This window comes from Myotis brandtii, unplaced genomic scaffold (assembly GCF_000412655.1).
Source record: "Myotis brandtii unplaced genomic scaffold, ASM41265v1 scaffold43, whole genome shotgun sequence".
Taxonomy (NCBI): Eukaryota; Metazoa; Chordata; class Mammalia; order Chiroptera; family Vespertilionidae; genus Myotis; species Myotis brandtii.
This window is the reverse complement of record NW_005366455.1, coordinates 1,807,444-1,820,110: the sequence shown is the minus strand read 5'-3', so window position 1 is coordinate 1,820,110 and position 12,667 is coordinate 1,807,444. Positions and strand designations below refer to the sequence as shown.

Sequence of the window (12,667 nt, the reverse complement as noted above, 5' to 3'; positions counted from 1 at the left end):
CACAACTGCCCTCCCCTGCAGGCCTGGTTCCCCCCAATTACCTCTCCCCTGCTGGCCTGATTGCCCACAACTGCCCCCCCTTGCAGGCCTGGTCCCTCCCAACTGCCCTCCCCTGCTGGCCATCTTGTGTCCACATGGGGGTGGCCATCTTGTGTGTTGGAGTGATGGTCGGTTTGCATATTACCTCTTTATTATATAGGATCTTCTGCCTCTCCCACTTTTAGAGACTCTTCTGATTACATTGGCTCCAGTCAGATAATAATCCAGGATAATTTTCCTATTTTAAGATCAGCTGATTAACAACCTTAATTCTGTGCAACCATTAATTCCCCTTTACCATGTCAGATAACATATTCACAGGCTAGTGACTTAATAGCTTGCTAAAAAATATTTATTACTTTTAATCTGTTAGATTTTTTTAAAAATTTATTTTTAATTGTGGTAAGAAAATATAAAATTTGCCATCTTAACCATTTTTAAGTATACAGGCTTAATAGTGTTAAGTATATGCACATTATTGTGCAACAGACTTCCAGAACTTTTTCATCTTGCAAAACTTATACTTCATAATAAACAACTTCCCTCATTTCCCCCTCCTTCTCTAGTCCTTGGCAGTCCCCGTTCTTTCTGTTTTTATGAGTTTGACTACTTTAGATACTTCATAGAAGTGCAGTCATAAAGTATTTGTCTGTGACTGCTTATTTTACTTAGCATAATGTCCTCAGGATTCATCATGTTGTAGTGTGTGACAGGATTTCCTTCATTTCTAAAGCTGAATAATATTCCATTGTTTATATATACAACACATTTTAAAAATGTGTTCATCTGTGAATCGATATTTGGGTTGCTTTCCTTCTATCTCTTGGCTATGGAGAATAATGCTGTTAGGAACATGGGTGTGCAAATATCTCTTCAGTATTCTTCTCTAAATTCTTTTGGATATATTCCCCAAAGTGGGATTGCTGAGCCATATGATAATTCAATTTTTAATTTTTTGAGGATTTGCCATAGTGTTTTCTATACTGGCTGTATTATCTTACCTTCTTACCAACAGTACACAAGTTTTCAAATTTCTTCACATCCCCATCAAATCTTGTTATTTGCTTTTGGGTTTTTTGTTTTTTATAGTAGTCCTAATGGCTGTGAAGGGTATTCCTCATTGTAGTTTTGATTTGCATTTCTCTAATGATTAGATTGATATTGAGCATTTTTTATATGCTTTTGCTGGCCATTTGTTTATCTTTGGATAAATGTTTATTCAAGTCCTTTGCCCATTTTTTAATCAGGTTATTTTGTTGTTGAGTTGTGGGTGTCCTTTGTATTTTCTGAATATTAACTCCTTATCAAATATATGACTTGCAAACATTCCCCTAATTCTATAGGTAGCTCTTTTACTCTGTTCATTGTGTTCTGTGCAGAAGTTTTTAAGTTTGATGTAGTCACATTTTCATATTTGCTTTCATATTTACTTTTACTTTGTTGCCTGTGCTTTTGGTGACATAGCCAAGAAATCACTGCCTAAACCAGTTGACTTAAAGCTTTTCCACTGTTTTCTTCTAGAAGTTTTATAGTTTTATGTCTTGGTGTTTAGCTCTTTAATCCATTTTTATTTAAATTTTGTATATGGTATAAGATAAGGGTCCAACTTTCTTCTTTTGTGTGTTTTCTCAACATCATTTGTTGAAGAGACTTGTGTTAGATTTTTTAAAATGCCTTGAAATAGTGAGTTTGTGAGATCTTTCTATTCAAAGCAGGGATGGGGAATATCCAGCCTGCGGGCCATATAAGGCCCATGAAATCATTTGGTCTGGCCCTGCCAAGGCATTAGGGGTGAGTTAATTAAATGTTTGACCAAATAGAGCAGGCTGATTTGTAAGTTGATAATTCTGTATGGCCTGCGAATGATGTTATAAATATCTAAATGGCCCTTGGCAGAAAAAGGTTCCCCACCCCTGATTTAAAGGATGATTTTTCACACTAAAATTTGCCTTAATCATTTCTTAGTTACTGATATTGATAGAATTTCAAGTTTTATAGGTATGATGCAGAACATTTTAATAAACATTTTAAAAATGTAATTTTTAAGTGATTGTTAAGTCCTTTTGGTTGTGGAGTTTTCACATTTGGGGTTTTTTGAATCAAATTTCTGTGGTATATTAAAATTAAATGTTTGTATAAGGCAATTTCCAATTCATTCTGTATTTCTTTCAAATGCTAAATTTAAAATGATGTGAGCTAACTCTCTAAAAAGAAATGTATTCCAACCCAAAGTAAGTGATATAGAAATGTTACATAATATTTCCTTTTTTGCTTATAGGGAAGCAGCACGAGAGTGTCGTAGAAAGAAGAAAGAATATGTGAAGTGTTTAGAAAACAGAGTGGCAGTGCTTGAAAACCAAAACAAGACACTGATTGAGGAGCTAAAAGCACTTAAGGACCTTTACTGCCACAAATCAGATTAATTTGGGATTTAAATCTCACCTGTTACATTGGACAAAGAACTGGCTTGGCCACAACCAGAAAGACAAAATAAACATTTTATTTTCTAAACATTTCTTTTTTTCTATGCGCAAAACTGCCTGAAAGCAACTACAGAATTTCATTCATTTGTGCTTTTGCATTAAACTGTGAATGTTCCAACTCCTGCCTCCACTTCTCCCTTCAAGAAGTTTTCAGCACCAGGAATCATGAAGCGACTTCTGCAGTTCATCCCCCATCCTCCTTAAGAAGTAATAATTGATTGACTTGTAAATTGATGGGGGAAATGAGGAAAAGAAAATTTTTTTAATGATTTCAAGGTTTATGCTGAGCGCCTTGATTGCCTTAGGGACAGAATTACCCCAGCCTCTTGAGCTGAAGTAATATGTGGGCCACATGCATAAAGTAAGTAAGGTGCAATGAAGAAGTGATTGCCAAATTGACGTTTCCACATTTTCATGGTGAATTATGTAAAATCATTAAAAGAAATACCCTCTAAAGAATGGTGTTGAAGAAAGTAAGAATGAATTTGGAGTGCTTTCTATGTACAATTTCTTCAATACTGAAAACGTCCTTGATTCTTAAAAACATTGTGTATTAACTACAGCTCTTCCATAGGGCAGTTGTTGCTTCTTAATTTAGTTCTGTATGTGTTCAGCATTTTTGAATACATTAAAAGAAGTAACCAACTGAATGAAAAGGCATGGTATTTTAATTTTAAATTAAATTGAAATAAATGTAAGTACAAATTTTGTTTTAGTTAGTACTAAATTCTTAGTAAAAAGATGCTCTACTCAAACCAGCCCTCTGAGTTATATAGCAAGGTTTTTAAATAAATGTTTTTGTCATCGCCTTCAAAAATATTTATATTGTCACTCATTTACTTAAAAACAATTTCTAATTAAACTGTTCCCATTTGCACCTACATTTTACCACCAATAGGAAAGCCTTCAAAATGTTAAGTAAAGCAAAGTGATATGTTTGTTTATAAAATGTGTTGTAGGAAAATACTTATTTTAAATCTTTTCCGTATTAACATACTTTAACAGAATATCTCTACTGAATTTTTTAAATGAAGTTGTAAGAATATAGCTCTGAAAAGTACACTATTAGATGTGACAAGGGAGGTAATTTTCTTCAGACATGTTTGAATGACTGCTGTACTCTACAATATTTAGATTATCATTCTTGCTAAGTATTTGTTTTCTTCTAAAAAGGATAATTATGCTTTCAGTTTCCAGTATGCTATACTAGTATAGTCTTTGTCATTCTATAAAGGAGATACCTTTTTTAACTCTTGACTAGAACAGTCTGTGCTTATATGTACCATACATTGTTTCCAATACTTTTTGTTAATTATTCATTTTATCACTAAGCCTGATAAATCTAAAAATTATTCTTTAATAGAAAAATAAGACTAATAAAAATAAAACTAAGGTGGATTTTAAAAATTGGAGACTGACATAATGTTAGATATCATTTCTCATTTGAGGTTATTTCTTTTAGAAGAGTCAAGAAAATTAATATTTTATGTTTAGTTATGGGTTATTTTTTAAAGTTTACTTTGTTAATGTGTTAAAATATGCAGATGGGTGTTAATTATTGGGTCAGTTTTTTTAAGTAAAATTTTAAATTAATATTTGTAAAAGGTATGTTTCTGTTTATAACAAACCACTGTCTTTTTTCAAGGATGAACAGAGTTTATGAAGGAGCATCATTCTAAGAATTGAGTGATGTAGTATATTTGGACAATATACCAGATGCTCAACAAGGCTTTCAAACAACTGTAAAGATTGATGTTTATCCTGCTGAGCTATTGGGGAATGTTATAGTATAAAAATTATTTGTATACCAGTATAGAGATGTCATTTTTCAAAACTGGTTTAACAGAAACCAAGCAAAATCACAAATTTGTCCACCAACTAGAATTCTTTCGTAATTAGTCAAAGTGAACATTTTGAATGTCATAAGCTTTATAAATGAAAATTGCCTAGTATTTAGCAAGTTATAAATGAAAGTTACACGTTTTTCAAAAGTTAGGGCTTTCTATTTAATTAGAAATTTGGTGGTCCTCTTAGTCCCTGATGAATCAAGGCAATCACTTCCATATTAGCTGGTTGGATTTTTAAGTTATAAAGACCGGGTCCTTTATACCTTGAGGATGATTGCACTGGTTTGAAGTTAGTTACTTAAATGGTGAGATAACAAATGTATTCTGTTGCTAAATCTGTTTTAGACCCTTGGAGAGACTTGAAGATTTCAGTTTATAGAAATTAAGCATCTTTTGTGCAGACCTTTTTTTTAAAAAAACAAGAATTGGGGAAAAGGTTAGTTTTTATGCATGCAACTTTGAGAATTTTTATTAAGAAAATGACATAATGAAAAAAAAATTGTAGCCAAGAACATAAATGGCCATGTTACCAGTAATAATTGTTTTTTTCTCTTCAGATTGGCCAAAAGGGAATGAAAATGTTATCATAGGAATTTGTACATATGCTACTGATTTGCCTAGAAAATAGTTTGGTATCACTTTGCAAACATAGGGCCATGTGGCACTTTTATCTATAGGACAGATGAATAGAGATGAAGTGGATGGGTTTATTTTTGATATTACTCTTATTAGTTTTCAAGCTTTGATAGTGTTTAACTGAAAAGTGGTTTAGAAAGGGCTAGATCCAATGTGTTCACATTAAAAAATTGATATCAGATGTAATTTTAAGTTCATTCTTTTTCAAACTCAAGTACCATATTGGCAACCATAATACTGTCATGGGTGCTGTTTTCTTTAGATATTCTTGGGGGGGAATGGCATTTGTATGATATATGTGTACATATATATATATATATATATATATACATACAGTATATAATCTGAAGCTCTGAGAGCTCTTAAGTCAGGAATGCCGAGTATTATAGTATATTGAAGTTAGATGAAATTTTACATTTTTGCGTGTTCTATTGCATACCTTTTGGTGGTTTCTTGGACTGCATTACTCCAGCACTCATGATTGATTTTTGTCTTCTAATTTTCTTCCAAGTGTTTTTTTGTTTTTTAATTATTGTTCGTTTTCTTTGGCTTGATACTTTTAAACATGTTACTAGTCACTTGAAAACTCCCTCCACCCCAGAGTATTTGGTTTTTATCTTTGTCTCTGGCAGCTATAACAGTGGTAAGAACATTTAAAGATAGCTTCTAGAAGGTACCGCTCCTATTTCAGAAATCATCCTGGGGGAGGAATTTTGGTCTTTTCATTTGAGCAGGGATTTTGTCAGGATATGTGTTTTGATGGAAGGTCAGCAGCAGTGCTAGTATATGAAAGCACAATGCCAGCCAGGCAGGCTGTCCAATCAGAAGTCATCTGGCTGAAGTTTATCTCTGGCTCTCAGGCCTAATCCCTAGTATCATTTTGACCATTTGGGTGACATGTGGAATCATACAAAGGCTTGGGAAGAAACAAGTTTGTTTAAACCAGGATGCTTTTACTTACTTGAAGTGACTTCAATCTAGACTTCTTCTTTTCATTTTTATTATGTTTTAAATTCTTTGATCAGCTACAGTCAGCATAAATTCGTCTCTTTATTTTGAAGATAAAAAAGGCTGCTTCATTTTGCAGGATTAAATAAAGCTTATATCTTAAAGATTTTTTTCATTAAAGTGTGTTTTAGAAACAGTGACTATATACATTTTTAGTTATTTTCAAGAGGCTTTATTTTATTGCCTTTGTAGCCCTGAAGACTGTTGGTATATTGTTTCCCATTGACTTAATACAAAAGTTGTATATTTGTTTGGATTATATTTACATTATATTCTTTGTAAATGTCTGGTGTAACTTGCACTTTTAAAAATTACCCAGTTTGGGTATTATCAACTTGAGAAATTCCCTCATCAATTAATTGTCAACTGACTTTTTATGTGTTTCTCCTTTCTTCAAATAATGGGACTTTTTTTAAATGAAAACTTTTCATTGATTAAAATATTGTAGCACCTACAGTCTAGCCTTATAGTTGTAAAAGAAAAATACCAGTAAATTAGATTTGTCTAGCCCCATTAATTAGAAGATGAGGCCTGACCCCTTATTCGGTTTCATCTTGGATAAAGATAGAAAGAAAAGCAACTCAAGTGAATAAATATTTCCAATTTTAAATGAGTGTCTTATCCTCACCCCAACATTAATACTATTTATAGGATGCCAAGATATCCATGGATTTGTCCAGAATGGTAAAAGAATTTTCAAGGCAATTATTGTCATAGTGGAGACCACATGTAATCATTTGAGTAAATTTATTTCTCTTAAAATTGGCCTGGTTAACATCAAAGAGATGCTGCCTAAATTTGACTGATTTCAGATGAGGAGGGAGAAAGAAGTGTGTTTAGTAAGCCTTTAGATCAGCAGTTCTCAACCTGTGGGTCGAGACCACTTTGGGGGTCGAACAACCCGTTCACAGGGGTCGCCTAAGACCATCGGAAAACACATATATAATTACATATTGTTTTTGTGATTAATCACTATGCTTTAATTATGTTCAATTTGTAACAATGAAATTGGGGGTCACCACAACATGAGGAACTGTATTAAAGGGTCGCGGCATTAGGAAGGTTGAGAACCACTGCTTTAGATGAAGAGCTGTGGGATAAAATTTGCTCACTCCGTTGTATAAAGCACAACCAGAACTTGTGAGTGGCTTACTTGAAGTGACTTCATACATCTTGAATACTTTTAATGTTGATGTGTTGACTTTTTTAAGTTGACTGCACAGTCACTGTATGTACTAGGAACTGGTTTCCTTGACTTTCTAGAATCATTGGCTAAGAGAGGCACTAATCCCTGCGGGGTTGAACATATCCTGAAGCTGAGTCAGTATGGAAGAATTTAAAATAAATCAAACAGGGTGCTGCAGTTCCATCTGTCTCAGGCTCACGGTAAGTTCTTACTGATTAGTGAATGTAGCTTAAGCCTTTGTCTGTGTCCTCAGGGGCAGACTTCAAGAGGGACCAGATAACGTTTGAATGGAGGGATTATATTTCAGGTGTTTTAGCTTGAAATTTATTTTTTAAAAAAATAAAGGGGGGGGGGCGGGATAGAACAAAGCCTGTGAAGCAAAATTGATATTATAAAACAGGCAGAGTTGTTTAGCACAGAGAAAATATTGACCTGTCTGCATTCTGGTACTGTGGGTGCAGGTCCTAGCTTGGTATAACGATACATTTTTAATTCTCACCAGCAAGGAAAAGAAAAAGGAACAGTCTTCAGAAAATGTCTGCAAAGGGTCAAGCAGTAGGAAATTCAAATGTTACCGACTTTATACAGGCATTATTTAATGCTTGCCTACAGAAGTATAGCATTTCCAAGCTTCTGTCTGAGAAGCATTTCAGAGATGTGAAAGTAAATCTGAGGTAGTTGAAAAATTGGTAAGGACGGGAGAAAATCCCTGCAGATACGATCTTACGTTAGTTGGCCAAGTGAAATGATCTAGCATTGTGTTTGGGAGGTTTTATTTTCTTACGTTTTTAAAATTGAATTGGTAAATACTTTATAGGCGTATTTTTATCCAGGTGCCACTCCAATTTGTGTGTGTAATAAAATTATTTATATTAAAAGTGGGAAATAATTTGTCAACATTTTTCTGTGAGTATAGATTAGGGGTGGCAAAGAAGAGTGCTAGTTAGCAGTTTTCCAATGTAAAGTTGTCCCTAACTGATTTGTCCACATGTTGGTTATCATCCCCACCCAAAAAAGGAATTATCCTAACCTGGATGTATCACTTGAAAATTTTTAGAAACAATAATCAGGGAAGTTTCTAGAGAGTGTTTGCTTTTTTTGGTTTTCCTTTGAGGACTGGGGTAACAAATACCTCCCCCAAAAATTATCAGCACAAAACAGGGTATTGATTTTCAACTCTGATCTTGCTATTGGAGTTGAATACTAAAGAACTATAATGAGGAAAATACATTTCTAATACAATTTCCTACATTCTAGAAACATCCCTGTTTTAATTTTTTTACTTAAATCTTTTTGTGCTTTATCTGTAAAGAAATAAAATGTACTGAATTATAAAGCATTTTATTAACACTATGTACATAGCTGCTTTGTGTTCAGAATGGTAGCATTGCTTTGTATATTAAAGTGATCCTTGTGAATTTGTGAAATATTGTCATAAAGTCCTTTTTCTTACTGTAATCTTTGTGGTAAAAACTGTCATTGCCCTTTTACACACATTTATGTGCAGTCACATAAAACATGCTTTTAAAAACTCAGAGTCTCTTTTTTGGGGATGGGGGGTCTCTATCTTGTTTTTTGCTAGTAGTGTTAAGCTATATTTTCTTGGACTTACATTTATTACTTTTGTTAAATGAGCAAAAGTTATGTTAGAATATATCGCAAGCTTGTGTTGCAGAGCAACAGGAAACTAATTCAAGCAACAAGAACTTATCTTCAGTTAATTTTACTGTCTTCCTAATTTTTAGCACAAGATTTCTTTGTTCAGTAAGATTGAACAGTGCCTATTTGAAGATTCGGAAATGTTACTGCTCTATTGAGACAACCAATGGGAGACGTGTGACCAGCTATCTCTGATGTCATAAAACGCATGTTTGCATTGGAAGAACAGTAATTGCTAACTTCTCAGGTCCCCTTATAATTCTGAAGTTCTGTGATCATATGAAAGGAGGGAATGTGTTTAATCTGCTCCTTGCTTAAAGCATATGAATAAAAGACTCATACTATTTATTGATTCAGTTTCTGAAAACAGCAGTTGCATTTATTCTAAGTACTTCTAAATTGTCACGATGTGTTTATGAAGCCTGTTACACCTGCCACTGTATTAAAGGAATTACCTGACTTTCTTTTTTTTTTTTCTTCTACAAAGAGTGGCCACCACATAATTTATTATACAGTCAGACATTTTTGAGAGTGAAAGGGTGATGTTAATAGGGACAACGGACATGAATGAACTGAGCTACCTGGCCAGGGCTTATAATGCTTTATGAAAATAACCCAATCAATGCTTTCTTGGTAAGAGCATCTAGGCATCTTGAAGCTCTCCACCCCAAATCATTTTACATATATCATTCAAAGTGTGTGTGTGTGTGTGTGTGTGTGTGTGTGTGTGTGTATGTATATCTACATAGATATATATGTGTATATATTATTTTATTGATTTCAGAAAGCGAGAGAGAGAAACATCAGTGATGAGAATCACTGATCAACTGCCTCCTACATGCCCACATTGGGGATCACGCCCACAACCCAGGCATATGCCCCGACGGAATTGAACCCTCACCTTCTGGTTCATAGGTCAATGCTCAACCACTAAGCCATGCTGGGCAGGCCAAAGTTTAGGAATTTTAAAGCAAAGGAGCTGAATTCTAATTAATACAATGATTTCTAATAGCATGCCTGAATGTGATTGACCTTCCGTTAGTGCTGATACTGCAGGGCTCTTATTTTACTTGTTTTAACCCTTTGAGTGCCAACCAATATCCTAGGAACTATGCTAAAATTGCCAAGGCATTTTTGCTGATTTTACAGCAGTTTAGGAAAAAAATTATGAATCGCAAGTAAATGAAGTTATATATTCAAAAACTTAAGGAAACCTTTACTACATTGACATATTTAGCAACATCATCATCACTAATAAAAGCAGACTTAGAACTGGACGCCATTTCGAAGCTTTGATAGCACTCCCGGCACTTCTGGCGAAAGACAGGAGGAGTGCGATCGCGCTCCCCGGCACTCAAGGGGTTAAAAGACCAGGTTCATGTACAATACTGGCATTTCATGGATTTGGTAAATAATGGGTATTTCTATTTCTTGGGCATCTATCAGAATTGTGTTGAACTGATACACCACAGAATGCTCAGAACTTTTAATTCACCTTTATTTTTAAATATTTTTATTGATTTTAAAGAGGAAGGGAGGGAGAGATAGAAACATCAAATATGAGAATCATTGATCGGCTGCCTCCAGCATGCCTCCGACTGGGTATTGAGCCAACAATCTGGGCATGTGCCCTGACCAGGAATCAAACCTGGGACCCTTCAGTCCCGCAGGCCAACGCTCTATCCACTGAGCCAAACCAGCTAGGGCAATACTGGGTGTGCGACTTCATTCATCAAGTCTATCAAAGATAATCATGAAACAACATTGCAATCATTTAACCCAAAGATCAATATCATCTAAATGGAATGTATCTTTTTCACTCAACAAATTTACTACTAGACACTGGGGAGGCAAAATAAAAGGCAGAGAATTCCTGGCCCTCAGGAAGCGTACAGTGTTCTGGGGAATCCAAACAAGCAATGACAAGTACACTATGGAAGGAACTTGTCCTTGGAGACTAACCTCTCATGGAGGGGTGAGATTTAAAACTTTCATTGTCATCCTAAGCACTATGAGGAGGCAGGGAAAGCCTAAGAACTACAAAAACATTTGAGAATGGGGAAAGGTGAAGGGAAAAGCTATGGCTTTTGATTTATGAAGATGATAACCTAGTCACAGCACATGGAGGTCCAAGATTTTACATGCTTTCAAAAGTAACTAAAACATTATTTTTTACTGATTCCTTTGTTCATAGACCTACATCTGACATTAATCCAAAAAGCATGCTATGAGACTATAGAAAACTTGCATCCCAATCTCAAACCACCAAAATTATTTAAGACCGAAACTGGCAGACAAAAGGTTTCGAAAGCATTAACAGCTCAGGGAATGTATGTTAAACCTTGTTTTATATTCAGAAAATTAGAAAAAATGGGCTAAACATATATCTCAGAATGTGTTTAAAGTTATTTGCATGATTTAGCCTCTCACTAAAGCAACACAAGCTCACTTCTTTGAAGATGCCAATACGCCAGCCCTTCATGGTATCAGTGAAAACTGCTTACCAGGAGGAAGCATATGGGATACAGAAACAACATGAACCAAAGCTCACACTTCCTCTTAATGTTAATTGAGTTTCAGAGTGAGTGAAATATGACTATAAAATCACAGCAGTTTTTTCCTTGAGAACCTTTGGTTAGACTTTTTGTACAGTAAGCCATTTCATTAAACATGGTTAGATTCCCCCGGCTAACACCTTAATTGACACATTTAATGACAACATTCCTATAAATTACAGCCAACTATAAGCCCTCCCTCTGGTTTCTCTTCTGGGCTTTGTAAACATGTACATCTTTTTCAGGATCATAGTGAACCTTACTCACGGAAAATTGCCTCTCCAGCATGGCTAAGAAGTTGTTGTCCCGTTCGTAGCGGATTCGGCAAGCTAAAAGAATCACCGAGTGGCTGCCACAGAGATGCGCCAAAGTCTGCAGAAGGTCCGTGAATGTTTCTTCTAAATATATGATATCAGCTCCAAGTATCAGATCAAACTCTCCAGGTGAAAAGCTCCCCAAATTCTGTCCCCAAGTCAGCTCCTTAACCACGGCTCTGGGTTGAATATGCAGAGGTAAGTTGGCTTCAACATTTGATTTAAGAAATTCTAATGCTACTTTTCGATCCGTGATAGTCACCTGAGCACCTAGAAGGTGGGACAGAGAGAAAGTAATGGGCACGTCAGTACAACTCATAGGTCTCGGGTCAAGTTCAACGGCAGGGTGGGTGTCTGTAGATATTCCACCTGATGTGCAGACCATGCCCTTCAGGGTGGCTGCAGATTAGAACAATGACCAGTGGCTCCTTCTGCACGGCCGACTGTAGAAGTGAACCTTATAAAACACAGGGCCCCAAGTGACAACAAGCGGGGGCTTCTCAATTCTGCAGGCAGAGCTGGCCCTCCCTCCAGAGGCGCCTGCCTCTACGTTTCATTCATTGGGTCGAAATCTTGGAGTCAGTAGGCTTCAGGGTGAAATGGAATCCAACAATGAAAAATCTGGGAGATGATTACGAAGAAGACAAGATACCAGAAACAGGGAAGGGCTACTTTCTGGGATTAAAGCTTTAAAGAGAATCAAGGAAGAGATTAATTGGCTACGAAGAAATCCTAGTCTACTTCTCCTTATGCTGTTACAAAGCAGCCAACCTATATGTATTTATGTTATGTGTGCATGTGTGTGTGCACGTGTGATTATTGAAAAATGGTAAACTTAGAAGTTACTAGATTGTGGTGTACTCTCTGGCTCTCAGAAGCACACCCCCGCCTTCCCCTTCCTCCTCTCCCTGCCCCCCACCCCGACCCCCAGGCCTTTTAC

General features: G+C 35.6%; 2 protein-coding genes and 1 long non-coding RNA gene across 13 annotated transcripts in view; 2 read left to right on the top strand and 1 right to left on the bottom strand.

Moving 5' to 3' along the window:
• The window catches only part of CREB1 (cAMP responsive element binding protein 1), a 54,025-nt gene extending 48,834 nt beyond the window's left edge, over window positions 1–5,191 (top strand). For all 8 annotated transcript variants that reach the window (XM_014546081.1, XM_005874218.2, XM_005874217.2 and 5 more), the window contains one exon: window positions 2,318–5,191. In XM_014546081.1, the coding sequence (XP_014401567.1) occupies window positions 2,318–2,462 (145 nt within the window). In that variant the 3' untranslated portion in view covers window positions 2,463–5,191. The remainder of the gene's footprint in view (window positions 1–2,317) is intronic.
• The window catches only part of METTL21A (methyltransferase like 21A), a 40,865-nt gene that overhangs the window by 21,013 nt on the left and 7,185 nt on the right, over window positions 1–12,667 (bottom strand). For 2 of the 4 annotated variants that reach the window (XM_014546086.1, XM_014546088.1), the window contains exon 3: window positions 11,681–11,997. In XM_014546086.1, the coding sequence (XP_014401572.1) occupies window positions 11,681–11,997 (317 nt within the window). Of the gene's footprint in view, window positions 1–193; window positions 278–11,547; window positions 11,998–12,667 lie in introns of those variants that run through there. The other 2 variants (XM_014546087.1, XM_005874220.2) reach the window with 2 other exon arrangements.
• On the top strand, window positions 7,025–9,210 carry LOC106727465. Its single transcript, XR_001363666.1, has 2 exons — window positions 7,025–7,399; window positions 8,945–9,210. It is a non-coding gene; the product is annotated as an uncharacterized LOC106727465 (long non-coding RNA).